The sequence below is a fragment of the Coturnix japonica genome, chromosome 14 (genome assembly GCF_054131305.1).
Source record: "Coturnix japonica strain WE chromosome 14, WE-NBRP24, whole genome shotgun sequence".
Taxonomy (NCBI): Eukaryota; Metazoa; Chordata; class Aves; order Galliformes; family Phasianidae; genus Coturnix; species Coturnix japonica.
In genome coordinates, this window is record NC_140676.1 from 7,634,591 (window position 1) to 7,652,194 (window position 17,604).

Genomic DNA, 17,604 nt, shown 5'->3' on the forward strand with positions numbered 1-17,604 from the left:
TTTCAGAAGTTAATAGTTCTATTAGCATGTAAATGTTATCTCGGAACACCTGCCACTCCAAACTTCATCTGGAGGCAGGGAGCTTCAGTGCCATTGAACATCAGGCCTGCAGTGTGTCATGCTGAGCAGCCAAAAATCTGTGGCTGTTTGAAGAATGATGGCATTAGTGCAAACACTGATTTCTTCATGTATTACTTTGCCCCCAAAGCTAACAATCCTTCTGGTCTGTTGTGCCATTTCAGTGACCGCAGCTGTCCCTTGCTTTGTACTGTAAGTGATTAATTCCTCTCTGGTGACATGAATGTGTCTCGCTGTTTTGTTTAGATTACCTCAAGGGTCTTCTTTGGAGAACCCGGACCCTGGTTCAATGATCTGGATATGGATGGTGATAAAACATCTGTTTTTCATGATGTGGATGGTTCTGTGTCTGAATATCCAGGCTCATACCTGATAAAAGAGGATAATTGGTTAATCAAACACCCAGACTGCATTGATGTGCCTGACTGGAGAGGTTCTATCTGCAGTGGACACTATGCGCAGGTAAAGCTGCTTAATTTGACGTATCAGCATCACTTTAATTCTCTTGGCATTGTAAAGCGTGACTTCTAGAAATGTGCTTTCTGCAGGGTGCTCAGGGTTTAACTGCTTGTGTGCTCAGGTGGTTTTGAACATGGAGATCTTGTGCTTTGATTCAGACACTTTGGCCTGAAGCAACTTTTAGCCCACAAGCCCTAACAGTTTAATATTCACAAATCTACCAGCTACTGGGTAAGGAAGGGTTATTTCCCCTCACTCCAATGAAGAAGTGCTGCCCACAGTACTATGGTAAACGTGCTGAGGAGTCAAAATTAGACTTCAGCATCATGGTCTTTCATCATCCTGTTGAGTAACCACCCAACCATTCTTCCCACCATGTGAGCTCTCGCCCTACTGTCTGGACAGAGTCCTTGTTTTTCTCTGTTAAGTAAAGTGCTGCCTTTGTTTTTCTCTTAGGTGTTGAGAGTGTTGCTTTTTCAGCATAGTGCCACTAAAGTCAGGCTGTAACCACTGGGCTGGTTTTTCTTCTCAAATCCAGACAGAAGGGTCCTTGTTTAACACAAGTCAGATGTCCCACTGTTTGCCACTGATGTTGTGAATTACTTCAGCTCTACCATAGGCCTATCTGGGCCTTAATGTACATGTTTTAAGTGTATGGTGTGCAGACCTCACACAACTTCACAGCTGTAGAGTAGCTGTACCTGTAATGTTGTACTGTAATTCATTAAACACTTGATGACTTTTTTTCATCTAGATGTACATCCAAGCCTACAAGCCAGCCAACCTCAGAATGAAAATCATCAAAAATGACTACCACAATCACCCACTCTACCTGGAAGGGGCTTTGAGTAAAAGCACTCATTACCAGCAGTATCAGCCCGTTATAACTCTGAGGAAAGGCTACACCATTCACTGGGACAAGACAGCCCCTGAAGAGCTGACCATATGGCTCATCAACTTCAACAAGTGAGTGATCCAACTGAATTCCAACATTCCAGCTCAATAATGTAACTGCACGTTTTTAACGGGTGAGGTCATTGCTATGTGAACTCTTCCAGAATTAACATACTTGTTCCAGGAACTCCATTGAGTTCACCATCTTTTCATTTGGCATCTCAGATTCCCATTCGCTCCCTGAGGAAGCCCTGGAAGATAACACATTTATGGAAGCCTAGATAATTCATTCCCAGTGCGTAGAAGTCAGAGGTGTAGAAGTCTGAAGCAGATCTGACCCCTACAGGGTCACCTATCACCAACCCATAGTCTAATTTACACTACATTGGTTGATCCCAAGCCATTAAAATTTTAACTGTTCAGGAAAAGAGTAAGTTACATTTTGGAGTGAATTATTTAGTTTGGCTTTTAACATACGCAGGAAAATAACAGTAATGTGTCAACTTGTTACAGTCTGAGCCTTTGCTATTTCAGGAACGACTGGATCCAAGTAGGGTTTTGTTATCCTAAAGGGACGACATTTTCCATTCTCTCAGACATCCACAATCGTCTCTTGAAGAAAACAATCAAAACTGGAACCTTCTATAGAGTATCTCAAATGGAGAAGCTGGAGTACAGATATCCTAGCAAAGGATACTACTACTGGGATGAGGACACTGGGTAAGCAAATGGCTCTCAATGATTTGGACACCCTATTGAGAAAGTTCTGAGCTGTTTGGCTAAAGCCATTGGTTGGAATCACAACAAAACCAGAAATTCATTCTGGGAATGTGATTAGCGTTTAATTTTCTAGGGACTCCCATGGCTGCCAGTCATTTGCAGGCTGTTCTGTGCTGCCCTGCCAGTTCCTCTGGGAAATGCTTTGCTAAGTGAATACAAATTAGGAAGGGGGAAAAAAAAGTAAATAGCAGACGATAGTACTGAACTGGAGACACAGCACAACCTTTTTTGTTTTGAACAGCAACCATTTATAAGACCTAAGACTTGAAGGCACAATAACAAGGAATTCAAGGTGTCATTTTCTCTTACAAAATGTGAAAGAGACCGAAAGAAAGAGATCTAAAATACAGACTATGTATTTCTGCGTAAATGGACATTGTAAAGTAGAGCTCTAAGGCAGTTCAGATGTCAGCTGACCTCTCTTGGGTTTCCTGACCTTCCATAAACATTTTTGAGATGCAGGCATCCTTTGAAATGTATGTAACATTATAATACTAAATTATAAAGTCCTGAAACCAGCAAAGAGGGTTTTCAATATGCATTATTGCAAAGTATTAGGAAGGAGTCTGATGAACCTTAGTCACTTTTTGCATTGAACTCAAGGACGCTCTTCACTTTCCTCCCCTACATTCAGGCTGCTGTTTCTGAAACTTAAAGCTCAAAATGAGAAGGAGAAATTTGCTTTCTGCTCTGTCAAAGGCTGTGAACGAATAAGGATCAAAGCTATGATTCCAAAGACTGCTGGTGTCAGTGACTGTCAAGCCATGGCTTATCCCAAGTACATCGAGACGCCTGTAGTAGAAGTGCCAATGCCTAAGAAGCTATCTAGTGTACAGCTGGTAAAGTAGTTCATTTCCTATCACAAAATTTTCTGTTATTCTAGCACATACTGTTCCTCTATTCATTAAAAGATTTTGTAATGGATTCAGTGTATTTCATGCCTACTTTTATGAAATGGATCAGACATGAGAAACTGTATGAAACAGATTCTTGCAAGCACCAAGTATGAAGGTCCTCAAAGGACAGAGCAGGTCAAGACCTCAGCTGAAGTTAAATACCCAGTCTTTTGAGTCTCTGTTGGGAAGTGCTACACTCTTAAAAGCATAGGATAAATAGTGATGAGATGGAAGAGGGCTTGGTCCAGGGAATGTGATGCTGGAGAGATGCAAGTTGTCTTTCCTGGCCTCCTGCTCCTCCAGGATATAAGGACAACAGTGGCAGACGGGACTGCACAGCTGAGTGTCGTCTTTGTATATGGGATTTTGCACAGCACTGTGTCTCCTGTATTCTGTCTTGTCTAATTCTGAGGGAAAAAAGGAGGATATTTATCTCATCACCCTTGAAGCAGGAACTCGTAGCAAAGCTTCAGAGACTTGTGTATAAGCACCATGAGGTGAGAATCAGATACACTCAGCCATTTGGTGAAACAATTTAGATGTGGGCAGGATGAGCAGAGAGGCTGCCATTGTGCCCAGTCTCATTAAAAGTGGAACTTGGGAAGTCACAGCTCATTATGTAGCTGTCTTCTTGGCTGAATTTTGAGGTTTAGCATGTTTACTGAAGATGCAGTAATTACTCTGGTAATGGACACCCTCATTAAAAACTCTTTTTCTCTCTCTTTTTTTTTTTTTTTTTCTGAACAGAAAACGAAGGACCACCTACTAGAAGTGAAAATAGAAACTTATAAGAAACAGTACTTCCACCTAAAGGATGACTATGCATACATAGAGGTAAATGGGAGGAGGTCAGATTGACCTCAGAGATCTGGAACTCTGCCCTTTAGTTTAATGAACAGTCTCCTAATTCAAAGCTATTAGTGCTTCTATGACATGGTTATTTTGCATTTGTGTTTCTTCTGTAAACTGATTATATTCCTTCCCCTTCCCACAGGTTGATGGTGTAAGGTATTTCCTCACAGAAGAGGGTATTCAGCTGATAGTGATTGATGGACATCATGGGAAAGTAGTTGATCGAGTAACGTTCAGAAACTCAATTCTACAAGGAATCCCAGCACAGATAGAAAATTATGTCAACAACATCAAAACTCAGTGAGTAATCTGGTGTTGGTAAGGTATAGCATGTAAGAATGATGTACAACACATCTTTTTGTGGTTTTGGTCACCTAACATGGACCAGACTGACTGAGTTAACAGTGTGCTTTTGTACCTGCTGGCTCTGAGTCCAAATGTGAGCAGGACGTGCAGGCAACAGAGGATGCAGAGTGTGTGATTTAGGAACCGATTGAGCCCCCGGTAAGCTGCAGAGCTACGTTTGATTAATAAACTGCAGATCCACACTTCTGCTGTGGGTTAGTGATAACAGAAGGCTTAAGTTCAGAAATAAACTTGAGCACATATTGGTACAGATGCTTACAGTTTACATTTTCCTACTGCCTGCACACTTGCTTAAATAGCAGAAAATCACGCTGATAAAATACATTCCTCTTTGCACATGTCCCCTACCCATACCTAAGGTCTTTATGCTTTATTGTTTAAACTATGGGATCCCAGAAATGCAGAGTTTTTAAGGTGGGTGCTAATTACCCACTGTCCTGCAGGACTCATTTTTCTTTCATTAAACAATTAGGACTGGAACTGGATACAATATAGCCGGCACCTCGGCTATCATTCAGCTGCGTGTCCTTGCGAGGGCTGAAAGCTCAAACCATTCTCTTCCTTTAACCAAAAGCTTTCCCAGCCCTCCCCCTGCCGGCCTTTCTTGTCCCATCAGGCGAAGACTTCAGCTATGACTATGAAACATCTTTAATCCATTTGCTGCATAGAGGTGCCATCCAGCTGCAGGTGGGCACCATGCAGTTGGAGGGACTAGACAGCTCTCATTCCTATGTGGCTCTTAATTATTTTACTTCTCTTTTTCTTTTGCTACCACCCAGTGATGTTTGCCCTGAACAGTTCCATATCCAGTGCAGGTGTCTGGGTTGTTACTGCAGCACTCAGCAGCTCAGGGTTGGAGCTCTGCAGGCTGGATTAACTTTAGCAACCTGTGTCCACTGTGAGGCAGAACAACAGACCCAACAAGGCTCTCGTTTTTAAGGACTGCAAATGCCAGTCATGGAAACCTGCAAGGTGAAATGAAATTATTTCATCTAGGCAGGTGTTCAGTTATTCTGCCCTACAGATTCAATTGAAAGCTGAGCAATAATGGCATCCCAGTCCTATTAAAAATGTCATAGCAAAACTTCCACTTTTAATTAAAAAAAAAAAATTAAATAAAAATAAAAATGAATTCTGTCTGCTTCCTAATAGGTTTTGTTGGTGTTATTGGAGAAGTGACCATATTATTAAGCTGTCATCAATGACAAAAGCCATGAAAACAAAAAGCATTGCAGCTCATAGGTGACTTGGGGTTGTGCAGACAGGAGTTACCAGAGCTCAAGCCAGATAAGCAAGGAATGGTTTCTAACTCCTCACGTGTTTATAAATGACTTTTTGTTTCTTTCAGCTCTATAGTGCTGGTGACATCTAAAGGAAGATTCATTTCAAGAGGACCGTGGACTAAAGTACTGGAGAAACTTGGAGCAGAACAAGGTTTTAGTTTAAAAGGTAACTGCATCTAAAAAACAGTTCTAAAAACCCTTTGATTATTCCCCTATGTGGTTCCCATAGGGGCACCTTTTCTGGGCTTCTAAACTTCACCTTGCCTGTCCTATCAGTGTGTGTTCAGACCTCCTAGGAGCAGTCATTTACTTACTGGGAAAGGTTGTATCTACTGCAGCATCAAGTGCAGCGGATTTACTGCAGAAATCAAGTGTCTTGATTACAAAGCATCACATACTGCATGAGCATATAATTATTCCATGGGTATAGCTCTGGTCAGCTCTAACAGCAAACAATAATAGCTTCAATAGTCAGCTCTGAAGGGGGTTTCCTGGCCTCTTTCTTCTCTGCTATGTATCACACAGTGGCTACTGTTAATTAGTGGAAGCACAGAAGTAGTGTATACAATTTTAATTAAACCTGATATAGAAAATATCTCTTTAATACCCAGTAATGCATTATCAGCAACATTTGTACACACATTTGTGCTCCTGACCACCTGCGTTGATCCAGTAGTCTGGATGTAGCCACACTTGTGGGCATCTCTGTTTGCAGCCCTAATAGACTTCTAATCTATTTGCCCTGATTTGCAGAAAAAATGGCTTTTGTTGGATTCAAAGGCAGCTTCCGTCCCGTCTGGGTGAAGCTGGTCACTAATGAGGACTCAGCTAAAATCTACCAAGCACTGCCAATTCCTGTGGTGAAGAAAATGAAGTTATGAGGACACAAAGCTCTGCCTTCTGGCTGCCAGCACTGCCCCACTGGGATGGACTACTGACTGTTCGTGACAGGCACATTACAGTGTGCTCCAGAAGTGTAGCATTTTGTTGTTGTTGTCATTCAAAAAAGAAATCTTACTGTAAGTAGCTAAAGCAAGTGGCCACATGTGATGGAAACACATTCCTCTGTGATCAGCGCGTGTTCTGTGATCGTCGGCACTTTGCCAGTTGACTCCCATTGATGTTGACAGTCGTGTCACTAAGCAAGGTTTGACCTGATCTGCAAGCTGCTGGTTTTATCAGCACGCCTATGGCGTGTTGTCTCTGGAAAGGTGAGCTCTAGGGCTAAAGGCCACTGAAGATCGTTGTTTGTACCAGCCTCTAACTTGTCCAAACACTTTTCTTTCCCCCTGGAGTAACCGGTCAACTCAAAGCCTAGATGAAAATCTAAGGTAGAAAGTGTAAATTTGAATGACTACTTTGATGCTAGGAAATATAACTGGACAACAAGACTTTACCTTAAATTTTCTGTCACAACTGATGAAACTCTTTGTTCTACAGACATGGCACATAGCTGGGGAAGAAAAGGGAGAGGAGCAAAGCAAGCATACAGGAAGAGACTGATGCAACTACATCTTTCTGCTTGCTCAGAAAACTCTGATTCTCCTGTAGCTTCAGGTCTTTTAACAGTGGTTTCTCAAATGGGAGGTTTTCCTTGAACAAGCAGCCATAGTCTAGAAGGAAAGACCTCTCTTTCCAGTTCTCAGCTGGGAATACTGAGACTCATGTTTCTCAGCCACAAAATGGGTTGAGCAGCAGTTACCTTTCCAGATGGGGTCAGTCTGTTGAGTATTGCTTTCCAGCCAAGTCCTTGGCCTTTGGGCCATGAGTATCCTGACCTCCTGGAAGAGTTATGTGAAATCTGAGTGGAAGGTGGCAGAAGTCTCTGAGGTCTTACCAGATCACTGAAGAATTAGACTGGGAATCCCATATGTTGTGTACCTGCTTCCTCCTTCCTTCAAATCATTAGGCTGGTAATGAAGGCAGATCAGTGAGAGTCAGGACTCCTGCACAGACATCTCCTGAAGATGGGAAATTAAATTAATTAAGCATTGTCTTGTAGAATATTTTAAGCACTTCTGATGTTCAATGATGTTTGTTTGTTGCTCAGAAATGCCATGAAGGCATATGCAGAGGCTGTGGATGGGCAAGTTAAGTTAGTTAGTTGCTGGTGTTGGGCTTTTTTTCCCCCAGTATATTACAATGGTTTGGGGAATTTCACCCTCAAAGCACAAACTCTTCCTTGAAAAGGTCCCTTTATAGTTCAGCCATGGTGAGCCAAACCTCACTTACCTGACATTCTCTGATAGCTGAAACAGAGTCAGATCCCTGAAGTCGAGAAATACACTGAAAAAAGTCACTGAGTGCGTCAGGCTGGTTTATCTTCGTTCCTATAATTGCACCTGTACCAGTGGAGTAAACGTGCTTCCATGAGATGGACCAAAGCGTGAGCATTTCTTTCATGAGCACTTGACATGGGCAGGATGGCAACGTTCAGAATGTACCTGGTTTGGAATCCGGTTTTCCACACCCCGCTCTGTGAAGCACTGCTTCCCTGGGTTCCTCTATGTGTACAAATGCCCAAAGGACCGTGCCCTAGGCTGGTTTCCTCAGCTACTATGAGAGTGCTGCATTTGTACCGGAGTCGTAGCTTCTGATTTTACAATTTTTGGAATTCTCAGGGTGAAATCACAAGACTTGGCTCTAGGAAAACTTCTAAGAAAATCTCGTCTTATTAAGAGAAGAACACTTGCAAGTAGCTCATGCTGCCATGCAAAGCTTGTGACATGGGGCCTGTTTGGAGCTAGGGCTGGGTCTCATGCTGTGAATACTTACTTAGGACAGGATCACTGCAGTCTGTAAGCCTGAGGGATAATGGAGCATCATAGCAGTGTACCGGGGCAGACACTCCCATGAGATGCAAAGGGCTCCCACCAATGTGAATCGGATGGAGTCAGTGAGTTACTCTGAAGTCACAGCTTAGCCTGATGCCATCACCGGTCAGCAATAGTTCTGTGCCATAGGATTCCTTTTTAACCTTCGACTGTTGTAGAAACTGCACGTGCACATTTTGACTAGTGAATTAACTGGCTGCTTGTACTTTGTACATCCTTTTAACAGATGCTGCACCAGCTGCAATGATCCTCTTTATAAGGTTTTATTACTGCAAACGTTCCCATCTCTGCCTACCCAGCTGCCATTGTCAGAGTGGTTTTTTGATTGAGTTTTGTTTGTTCAGATGTTTGTTAGTTTGTTTGGATGTTTGGGGTTCTTTTTGTTTTTGCCTTCTGTTCAGATGCTTGTTTTACCTGTCGCCGAAATAGCTGGTCCTTTTTCGGGTTAGATGTATAGTGTTTTGTACATTTTCTTAGAGACTTTCCAATGAAAAAGATATATTTTCTATTTATTTATTACAATGGCACTAAGACAACTAAATTGCAGACATACGAAGCACCCTTACTGGAGTTTAGCATTGGCTAGGTTGTTAAGGAGGTCGGCAATATGGCTTTTCTGATAATCTGCTTTGCACTTGAAAGCTCTCTATGTCCGCAGAATGTGGTAATGCATTGACTGTCTGTTTTGTGGTGACAAGAGCTGTCGGGACATTCGTTCCAAAAGATTGTGGCTTACAACTGAAATAACATGTAGTTGTTTGGAGTACACAACGTTTATCAAAATAAATATTCAATGCAAGTTTCTCATTTTACTTTGGTGTCTTGCCTCATCAGTGTGCATCTGTAATGATGACCCGGAATAGCTCCTCCTGCAGCCAACTGCATTCAGACCTTTGTACCCACTGTCGTCTCCGCTTTGCTCTTAGCAGCTTGCTTTCCTAAGGAGATACAGGTGATGCAGTGTCACTATGTCATCCCCTAGGGCAGGGGATGCTGTGGGGTGTGAAGGGCACTGAGAGGAACCCCACTACAGCAGCAGCAGAGCTGTCACTCTACAAGGCAATGAGGTGGCTGGCAGTAGAAAGCATCACTAGACCAAGAGCACCTCAGTCACTGCATATTCCCATGGGAATGGGTGGTTAAGAGCGAGCTGAGCACATTGATTTCACCTTCTAGTGAGTGCTGCCCCACCAGCCAGCTACAACCCCATCCCCCTTTGAATCTAGTTTAAAGGCTCTCTGAATGAGCCCTGGTATTTCCTGCCCCAGAACCCAACCAGCAAAATCATTAAGAGTTAAGTCATAGCACTGATGAAACAGGGATGTGTAAAAGCAGAGGCAGCTCTACAGCTCTTTGCATTGCTATAAACATGCCACACAATCAAGGAAAACTCTGAAAAAGATAAAAACTCCTTAAATAAGATAAAAATAGGAGTAGAAATATTCCCTAAGCCCTATTACAAAGCCCAAGATAACAGCTGCCAAATATCAAAGAGAAATAGATTGCTCTCTATCTTAATGGAATGTTATTTTATGATTTCCTTTTTGAAAACCAATTTCAATGTTTAGTAAGAGTGACAGGGAGCTTTTGGAAACCAAAGCTGACCTGGCTTCTCAAAAAGAAATGCTTTGACAGCACAAGTGAAAACCAGAAACCCTGTTGGCTGCAGAGCATCTGTGTGTGTCCTAACAGATAATAATGGAATTTCAAATATGTGTCCTTCACCTGGAAGGAGAGAACAGTGCTGGAGACAAACTAAAAGAGAAGCTTTCCTACTCCAAAAGATGCAGATGACGACCATGTGACAGATAAGTTAGAGATAAAAGCCTGCTAACAGTAACCCTATGACACTGGAATTTATTTTCGCTTATTGTGTTTAGGTCTCTTCAATCAATACAACGTAACATTAATTATATAACTGCAACAGTTCAAACACCACAGTCCCAAAGACTTTCAGAGGAGAAAAAACAAAGGAAACAAGTCATTATTTTTTAATTATAAAAAGTGGCACAAAACATGACTTTATTTGGCATATGCAAATTAATGCAAAGTACTCAAAAACAAACAACTGGTCATAGAATCATAGAAAGGACCTACAAGATCAAGTCCAACCGTCCTCCCTTTATCATACCTACAGAAAACCACTAAACCATATCTTCTAGCTCCCCATCCAGACGCCTCTTGAACACTGCCAAGGATGGCGAACAGGTGGGCTGAACTTCAAAGCTGCCCCACTGTATCCACCACAAAAGGAAGAGACCCAGCCTCCTGTAAACGTAGTTTTACCATCGACTACAGCAAATGGATTCTCAAGAAGTTGGGCTATAGTTACAGTGTAGTGATCAACCCTCCTCCTTAGTTTTGATTTTCTATTATTTGTATACCATCTTGCATTACTTAAATACTTAGCTCAGTAAAGAAAGAAAGCTCAAGCCAGAAAGCACAGAGCATTCCCACACCTGTGATGACAAATGACATTGTCACTGTACAGTCAACAAATATGCAGAGTGGTGTGATTAGGCTGGTACCTACAGATCACACAACTAGAAGGATTATCACAGTGGAAAGGAATAACTTAAAATAAATGAAAACACTCACCTGTGTCCTAGGCTGACAGGAAAACTCCCAAGGGAGAGATCTCCAAAAGAGATCTTTCCTCAGTGGCAGTCAGCCTTTAAATGGGGTCTAGGAGAGGAACAGCCAGGCTCCACCCTTCCTGTCACACAGCTGAATTGCCTTCACCTGTGCTCCCACAGCTGACTCTGTGCTTGCCTCAGGTGATCAATCAGTGGTTCAGACTGTGATTCAACAGTTCCTATACAGTCATCTTCGTACCACAGTTGTTATAAAAAGGGAAGAAAAAAAGACAGCAACTTTTCATATTTACATGTTCATTTCATATATGCTCAGCTGCTTGGAAGCGAAACTGTTAAGCAAAACTAGGGAGGTACCTGAAAGTGTTACAATGTGGTAAGTTATGTTATGAACAAGAAACAGGCTGCACATCTCTCTGCAGTGCAATATCAAAGTTGCCAGAGACCCACCTCAAATCCTGTATATTTCTGGATTAACAGTGCAATACAAAAGCAAAACGTGATTTTCATTTTTGCACTCAGACAATCGTTCAGTGAAGTGTGGCAGGAAAGGTCTCTTCAATTCATACACTATCACTGGAAGTAAGAAAAAATGATTGCCTGGAATTTTCATTAGTATCTATTAGTCTTTATGAGTAACTAAAGAAACCAAAGACAGATTAGTTTCCCTCCCCGAACATCTAACTAAATGTGTCATTATTTAAAACATTTTACAGCGAAGCAATAAGTTTAGTGATATCTTTTTATTTTGGAACAAGCACTCAGTAAGTCAGCTTCTGTCTTCTGATATTGAAATATTCCACAAGAGTAACCATTATGGTTCAAGTTAGGACCTTTCACCCACTTGGATTTTAGCACCTTGTAAAAAGAGTGAAAGTAGTATTATCTTGGTACTATTGAATGGAGACAGTTAATACTGTTCTCATCCTCTGGAAAATGATGTGGACCATAAATACTGGGTGCATTTAGTCCTAAACACAAAGAAGAGGAAAAGGAAAGCGCAGCTAAGCCATGCGTTTGACTGAGAACTGCTGGAATTATAATATAACCTTCCTGGCCACACAAAGGCTTTCAAGGAGAAATCAGACCTGCTCCCATACATCAAAGTTCATATTATTTAAACAAATTTTCATTTACAATCAACCATGGCATGCTTAGGAATTTACAAAAAAGAAAATAAAATAAAAATCTGGTTATTAAACATCCATAAGAGATATGTCAACCTCAAAGCTTAACTCTGCACTGTAACTAATGCTTTTACAAAGATTCAAGCAAACCATCAGCAAAACAAATGAATTCCAGAGTTAAAGCTTTATCTTCTAACTCACTGTCTACATAATGGGGCACACATAACATCTGCATCCAGAGGCACAGTTCTTTGGCAGCAGTAGTAACTTGAATGCCATGAATGCATCTTTTCTTTTCACTCTAATGCTGTCCACGTTGGCTTTGTAGCTTCCTCACACTCAACTGCATCACATCTGATGGGTACAGAATCTCTTCTCTGTACTGGTTTGGAGTGCATTAGCTGAGTGTCTGCCTAGCTTCTAGAAAGCAATTCTGTGGATTTTCAGTGATGAACAGAAGAGTTTTTGTTTACAGAAAAGCAGCCTAACCAAACCAATCCTAAACTAGGCCATTTCAGGCATCTTTGGCTGCTGTAACATTGTTCTTTGCAACTGAAGTCGTTTTGCAAACTGAGAGGCAAACTGGCTTTTTAAATTGTCTTTTAGCAAGAAGCTCCGCAACAAGGAATCAACGACCAACTTGCATACCCAAGAAGAACAGCAGCTACTACAGATTAACACTGGTGTATTCCGAGACTCTATTCTTTCCTCGCCACTTTAAGTTCATGACTTCAGACATAGGTTTGTATGTTAACTCTGAACAACAACAAAAGCATAAAGAATTACAAACTACAGTAGTCAATTGCTGGTATTAAACATTACCGTTTCTGTAACTAAACAAACAGCCAATATTAATAAGGAAACAGGCGTATTTCAACACAGAAGTCTTTTAAACCTCAGTAACATCTGCTTCCTTCCTTCTCCTCTATAAAGCCAGAAATTGTAAAGAAAGTTAAGTTTCCCTTCAAGGAACAGCAGAGTACTATTCAGTCTGGTTCATGCATCTGTCATAGTTCTTCTCTCTGTTTGGTTGCACGGTTGTCCTCCTGGCTGCTTTTAGATTTCTTCTCTGCATCTTTTTTCTTCTTTGCTTTCTCAGGTTTTGTTTTGTTTCTTCCTTTCTCACTTCCATCTGCTCCTTTGCCCGGATAAACCTGGCCTTCAAGTGTAACATCTGCACACCTTTCTTGACTTATCAGGAAGTCTTTGATCTCCCAGGCGTAGCCGCCATCACGTAGCATAAAGATTGCGCGATTTGAGCCAACAATAAACCTAGAGGAAAGATGCATAATTTTTCTGTTAATTCTGTGCATTTTAGTTCATTCAGAGCCCCTCCAAGACAGATATCCATTTAAAAGCAAGAGGTTGGTCTCATTGGGGATGTGGATGAAAACAGTTTACAAGCATGGAATAATAAAAAGTGTTAAGTTTAGAAATAACCAGGTAGGAGAAAGTATGAAGAAAATGCTAGAATTAATTTGATGCTACACAAGACTTGTAGCAGAAGAGGTTTAGATTAGACATGAGAAAGCACTTTTTCTCTCAGAGAGTGGACAGGCACTGGAATGGCTGCCCAGGGACATGCTGGAGTCGTCATCCTTGGCTGTGTTCAAGAGGCGTCTGGATGGGGAGCTACGAGATATGGTTTAGTGGCTTGTGGTAGCAATGGTAATGGGAGCTTGGTTGGACTAGATGATCTTGTAGGTCCTTTCCAACCTTATCATTCTATGATTCTATGAAAATCCACTGATGGGCATTAAATCTGATTTATGCTCTTACTGCAAACAACCCCAGTCTCAACACAAGACTGCAACATTCCTTTGTTTTAAAACCATCCTCTCTGGACAAAAATCTCCTTTTTAGCCAGAGAAACAAAAAGCCTTTGTGGTTACAACTCTTACAAGTGGGTTGTCTTGGCAAACTACTGCAGCTAAAACTGATAAACAGCTGAACTATAAGATTAAAAAAAAGCTAGGCTATATACAAACCAATAACAAGCATTAAAAATATTTATGCACCAAAGCAAAATTTTTCTAGAACAACTCGGAAGAAAAACAAAATGTATATAAACTGACACAGGAAAAAAGAAATAGTGGGAGTTGATAGAGCTAGAGAAGAACTCAGGATCAACAGCTGAAAAGACTTTCAGGAAGAAATAAATAAGAGTTCTTTAAGAGCAAAACTTTACCCTTGCATACAATGGCGTACCTTTGTACATCATAGTTTGCATTGAAGAGACTGCCCTGCCACAAGCTCGTAATTTCTTCTGTCTCTTTTTCCGTGGGATTTCCTGACACTGTGACAAACATCATCAAAGTCTTCCCTTTTTTCGTCAGTTTCAGGATACTTTCAGGTTTGCCCGGATCAATTTTTGAGAAATCTATTGGTGCTGGAGGCCTCTTGTGTTCAGGAAGATCCCCCTCCTCAATGTCATCATCTTTCTGTATTGAAAAGGAAAAGGATAAAGATGTGTTACAATTAACTGCTGAAGAAAACGGTTCTTTTCAAGAACTCACCACTGTTTAGAGAATAACTGCTTTGGTAAGGAGAAAGCACTGAGTAGTTTAGAGATGGAGACCCCCACATGAAAAGAAACAGTGAACTTTGCCTCAGGATAAGTCACTTATAAACCCTCTCCTCAAAGCAATGCACATTCTCACTCCAACAGCTAAAATCTCATTTTACCCCATACTGAGAAATATTCCATCATGGCTAATCCAATACGAGCCCACATAGGTGCTTCATAAAATAACACCTTTTCCTTCAGTTTTATGGAATTTTATTGAGCATACAATGTACTGTTAAATAGAAAATCTAACACAATTGAATCATAGATATTCTAAACACATATGAGCGAATTATTAACCATACTTTCTACCAGTTTGGATAGCACACAACCAACATATTCCACAGCTTTGAAATAGAAAGGCAGAAACGTTTACTACAATTCTTCATACAATACAGAAATGGACTTTAACTTTAGTGAGACCTCAACGTGATGATATATAATACCTATTTTGCCCTTAACTATTCAAACCACACATCCATAAAGTATTGCTAAAGCTTCAATTGAAATAAGTGATCAAAAGATCCCCTACGTGTCACTTTTCTTGAAGATCTTGCTCAAATTATCACATTTTTTATTAATCAAGTTAACTACAAAGTGAAAGACAGAAAGAAAAGCGTCACCCTTGCTCCCACCTTGGTGCTATCTAAACAAGCTCTTAAAAACACTAAAGATCGCAGCGAAGCCTCAAACAAAAGCTGTTCGTAAGGAAATGCTGTTTCTGTCCTGATGTCCACAAAAATAGAAAATATTAGGAATCATTTCACTCTGCTGAAACCAAGGAAACTTGACTCTGCACAGATCTGTGCCCAGTGACCCTTCACTCCCGAGCATAATTCCTGCTCTTACCCAAATTTATAATGGCTCCTTTGTTTCACTCATCCCACCCCTTCAAACCAAATAAGCCCTTTCTTTACACTCCATCCACCCCACCCTCCAGTCTTTCCAGTTCCCTGTAGGCATCCCAACAGCTATTGGGGAACTGCCACACAGTTGTGCCTGAAACCATCCAGTTTCCCAAAGAACTGTAATTTGTTCAGCTCCCACTTCCATTGCTCCCATGGCTGTGCATGCATGTCCTCAGCTGCAATGCCAACCCGAACTGCCCAGCCACAGCTGCACACAACACATCTGTGAGCATTTGTGCAGCACTTTGTGAAGTGAAACAGAGACCTCCTCCAGCTACAGGGCAAAATGCAGAGGGCTGCTGGCCACACAGCTGGCACACAACACAGAGAAGGAGAGTCCCAGAGGCACTAACCCTTCCATCCAAGCAACTAACCACCTCAGACACCCCAACCGCGATCTCCTACACACCCCGGGGCCTCCAGCCCCGCCAGGCCGCGGCCGTGCCCGGGCAGAGCCGACACTCCTCAGGCAAATCGCGGAGACCCCAGCCCCGCCCCGCACCTCCCACTGCTCCAGCAGCCGGGCCATGTCCGCGTCGTTGTAGTCCCGAATGTCCTTCTTCTTGGCCGGCCCCGCCCGTCGTTTCCCCTCCGGTTCCTCGGCGCGGGTCGCAGCACAGAGCCATAGCGCCAGGCCCAGCGCGGCCCAACGTGCGGCCGCCGCCATCTTGTCAGGGGAAGGAAGGCGGCCCGGCGGCTTTAAGGGGCGGGGGCTCGGGGAGGAGGGGCTGCGGAGGGACACGGGCGGCTTGAAGGGGACGGGGAGGAAACAGGGAATGGGTGATCGGAGCTGAGCGGACATCCAGCATAGTTCTGTCATTGTATCCAGGCCTGAGGCAAAGCAGGAGCCCATTGCGCTGATGGCACAGAACAACGCCAGTCCGTAGGCAGGGGTGTGGGTTTGGGATGCTTTCTGGACCAGGACTTCTAAATGGATTAAAGCCCTGATGGGACTGGCAGCTTGTGAACTTCAGGGAGATGGCTGCCAAGGGCACGTGCAGTAAAAAAAACTGGAGTCACAAAACCTTAGCGAGCAGTGGAGGATATGGGATGCAAGACTGCAATGCCTCGATAAGCAGCCACCCTTCCCCACAACGTTTATCCCATGGATTATTGTTTTCTAACGTTTCAGAATAACCAATGGTACAGCTGAGAAACAGGAAGCTGTTAGGCCATAGATATTCATGGAGCCTGTTAAATACACAATAACTGGAACAGGGTTTTAGTCGAGGACCTCTCACAAAGCTGTCCAGTAAGTCACTAATGAGCACATTCGCTCAGTGCCTTCTCATTGAATATAAGAAATATCATATACACTACATCCCACTGCCCTGATTAATGAGGTTTTAGTGAAGTGTGTTCCTGCTGACTTTGTTATTATTGGATCACGCTTAAATTCACTAAAACAAAAAACAAAACCAGCTTCTGGAATGTTGGACTGAGCAGAATAAAAATACATTTTTATTGAATTTCTACTGGGAAATATTTTCAACTGCTTTCTGTTATTAGAGCAGACCAGGCTAACGTGACATTCATTAATATCTGCTGCTATGTTCACATGCAGATCTCAGAAGTAATCCATTTTCCTTTGTTAAGTGAATAAGCAGTACAGTTTCTCAAGCACGACACCAAGCAATCTTATGTATCTGTCACGCATATAAAAACTTCACTTTGAAAGGAAGGTATTTTTCATGCTTGGTTCTAAATGTGCAACTGCCAAACAGCGTTCTATGCTCAGGAACTTGTTTAAAGTAGATATGCTCTCAGTGGAGTCAGCTGCAGTTCAGACACCTACTCAGCCTCCCTTTATACTCCATTGTTCTTTTCTGTACAAGAAACAAAAGCCACACAGCTAGAAATACAGACCACTCACAGAGCAAATTAAACTGAATTATGTTGTTACTGAAACATGCTGTGTTTCATTCAGAGCATCTATAGAATCATACAAGTATGCCTTTTTACCTTAA

General features: G+C 42.1%; 2 protein-coding genes across 5 annotated transcripts in view; one reads left to right on the forward strand and one right to left on the reverse strand.

Annotated features, from left to right (window-relative positions):
* CEMIP (cell migration inducing hyaluronidase 1) overlaps positions 1-9,254 on the forward strand; it is a 100,408-nt gene extending 91,154 nt beyond the window's left edge. For all 4 annotated transcript variants that reach the window (XM_085515409.1, XM_015873036.3, XM_085515408.1 and 1 more), the window contains 8 exons: positions 325-540; positions 1,292-1,503; positions 1,966-2,151; positions 2,846-3,050; positions 3,855-3,941; positions 4,102-4,259; positions 5,674-5,774; positions 6,362-9,254. In XM_085515409.1, the coding sequence (XP_085371535.1) occupies positions 325-540; positions 1,292-1,503; positions 1,966-2,151; positions 2,846-3,050; positions 3,855-3,941; positions 4,102-4,259; positions 5,674-5,774; positions 6,362-6,489 (1,293 nt within the window). In that variant the 3' untranslated portion in view covers positions 6,490-9,254. The remainder of the gene's footprint in view (positions 1-324; positions 541-1,291; positions 1,504-1,965; positions 2,152-2,845; positions 3,051-3,854; positions 3,942-4,101; positions 4,260-5,673; positions 5,775-6,361) is intronic.
* A 2,510-nt stretch (positions 9,255-11,764) lies between these two features.
* On the reverse strand, positions 11,765-16,310 carry MESD (mesoderm development LRP chaperone). The gene is made up of 3 exons (XM_015873042.3): positions 16,140-16,310; positions 14,372-14,604; positions 11,765-13,435 (listed from the first exon to the last, which is right to left on the reverse strand). The coding sequence occupies exons 1-3, from the start codon at positions 16,302-16,304 to the stop codon at positions 13,171-13,173; spliced, it is 663 nt and encodes a 220-aa protein (XP_015728528.2). The 5' UTR covers positions 16,305-16,310; the 3' UTR covers positions 11,765-13,170.
* Positions 16,311-17,604: the final 1,294 nt, after the last annotated feature.

Bases quoted from the DNA above. Each gene is read 5' to 3' on its own strand.
- MESD (XM_015873042.3), bottom strand. From the start codon at position 16,304: ATGGCGGCGGCCGCACGTTGGGCCGCGCTGGGCCTGGCGCTATGGCTC. The intron at 14,605-16,139 runs GTGCGGGGCGGG...TTTTCAATACAG, and splicing joins GGCTGCTGGAGCAGTGGGAG to AAAGATGATGACATTGAGGA. The intron at 13,436-14,371 runs GTACGCCATTGT...TCTTTCCTCTAG, and splicing joins GCAAACTATGATGTACAAAG to GTTTATTGTTGGCTCAAATC.